The 1,876-nt window shown below is 41.5% G+C and overlaps 1 protein-coding gene across 1 annotated transcript; it reads right to left on the bottom strand.

Annotated features, from left to right (window-relative positions):
* Positions 1-217: 217 nt before the first annotated feature.
* Positions 218-1,384, bottom strand: LOC138365580 (S-adenosylmethionine synthase-like). Its single transcript, XM_069326057.1, has one exon. The coding sequence runs from the start codon at positions 1,382-1,384 to the stop codon at positions 218-220; it is 1,167 nt and encodes a 388-aa protein (XP_069182158.1).
* Between the last annotated feature and the right edge of the window lie 492 nt (positions 1,385-1,876).

The raw sequence follows: 1,876 nt of genomic DNA, 5'->3' as shown, positions 1-1,876 counted from the left end.
TAAAACTATCAATTGAATATAAAATTAAAGGTTCCCACCAGGCTTCTGTGCTGGCTAGGGTTCAAGTCTCCTGGTGGGAAAGTGTTCTCAAGTTGTATAACTTCACTCTCGTGTTTAGGAGAGTTGTGAATCAAGCATAGACATAGTGTTCTCCCATATTAACAGGGACTTGATGAAAAACGTAAAAATGATAGTCATCCTTAAGAATTATTTGACTCTAAAATTCAGGGATGGTCAACTTCTTGGGCTGCTCCCAAGAGAACTGTTGCCGTCCAAAATGTCCATAACACGACGTATCACTGTAAATTGGTCTCTTTAAGCCCAGCTCCTTGACAATATGTCCTAGTCGTAGATCAAAGTTGTGGTTAACAATCTTCAGATGCTGTTTTGATGTGTACTGTGAGGTGCCATAGTGGAAGATGTTGATGCTTATGGGGTGCACAACACTAATGGCGTAAGATACCTGAACCAAACAGCGTCTACATAATTTGTTTTTCACCAGTGACTTGGCAACCCATCGGGCGGCATAGGCCGCTGAGCGGTCAATCTTTGTGTAATCTTTGCCAGAGAATGCTCCCCCGCCGTGAGCGCCCCACCCACCGTAAGTGTCAACGATGATTTTCCTACCAGTTAGCCCAACGTTACCTTGAGGTCCACCCATGATGAATTCTCCGCAAGGGTTGATGTGGTATTTCGTTTGAGTATCTATATATTTTTCAGGAATAATGACCTTGATGACCTTCTCTATAACCTCGTCACGCAAAGCTTCGACAGTAATTTGTTCCGAGTGCTGTACAGAAGCGTCAACAGTGTTCACTCTTTTGGGAATAACAGCTCCTTGATCGAAGGCATACTGGCATGTGACTTGAGTCTTACAGTCAGGTCGCGCCCACCAGAACGTCCCATCTCTTCGCATCTCTGCAATCTTCTGATTGAGATGGTGTGCCAGCATAATAGTTAAGGGCATGCACTCATCGGTCTCATCAGTGGCATAACCAAACATCAGTCCCTGGTCCCCTGAACCAGTGTTGTCATCACTGCGCCCGATGTGTACACCATTAGCAATCTCCGCACACTTTTGCTCCAGGGCCAGAAGAATATTACAGGTCTTGTAGTCAAAGCCCTTTCGTGAATCATCAAAACCAATTTTCTTAACAATATCACGCACAATTTGTTGATAATTAACTTGGGCCTTGGACGTAATCTCCCCACAGATCAGGATCATACCAGTTTTGGTACACGTTTCACAAGCAACTTTGGCGTCAGGGTCTTGGCTAAGATGGGCATCAAGCACTGCGTCGCTGATCTGATCGCAAATTTTGTCGGGGTGGCCTTCGCCTACGCTCTCACTGGTGAAGAGGAACGTCTCATGATCTCCATCCATGCTCTCAGCGCACTATCCTGGGGAACGAAAATGTTACTTCTAAGTACTCTTGAATTTGGGATCAGGTTTCCTTGGCTAGATTTTAACTAAATAAAAATCCGTTATGTAAAGGAATATTATTAAAAACATTGACCTAATTGTGTGAAGAGAGAAAGAGAGAGAGAACGCTAACCTGGTCACGTGGAGAGAGAGCAACTGAGCAACTGTAAAGCAAGTGTGCAGCTGCTCTGTCTTATAACAAAACTGTGAGTCAAAAAAGAATATGGATCATTTATTTTATTTTGAAATGATTATAAACCATTAAAAAAAATCATTATTACTCATTCTAATTGGAAGAGTGAATGTATAATTTGGTAACCTGTAATCCTTAACTCTTTATGAACATAATAATTCCATCTGGTGAAAGGGATAATAATAATATTGTGTCAATAATTATAGAAGTATTTATTAGTCATATATAAAAATGTAATAGAAGGAACAATAAGATTTGAA

Source organism: Procambarus clarkii, chromosome 17 (assembly GCF_040958095.1).
Source record: "Procambarus clarkii isolate CNS0578487 chromosome 17, FALCON_Pclarkii_2.0, whole genome shotgun sequence".
Classification (NCBI taxonomy): Eukaryota; Metazoa; Arthropoda; class Malacostraca; order Decapoda; family Cambaridae; genus Procambarus; species Procambarus clarkii.
This window is presented reverse-complemented; position numbering and strand designations above follow the sequence as displayed.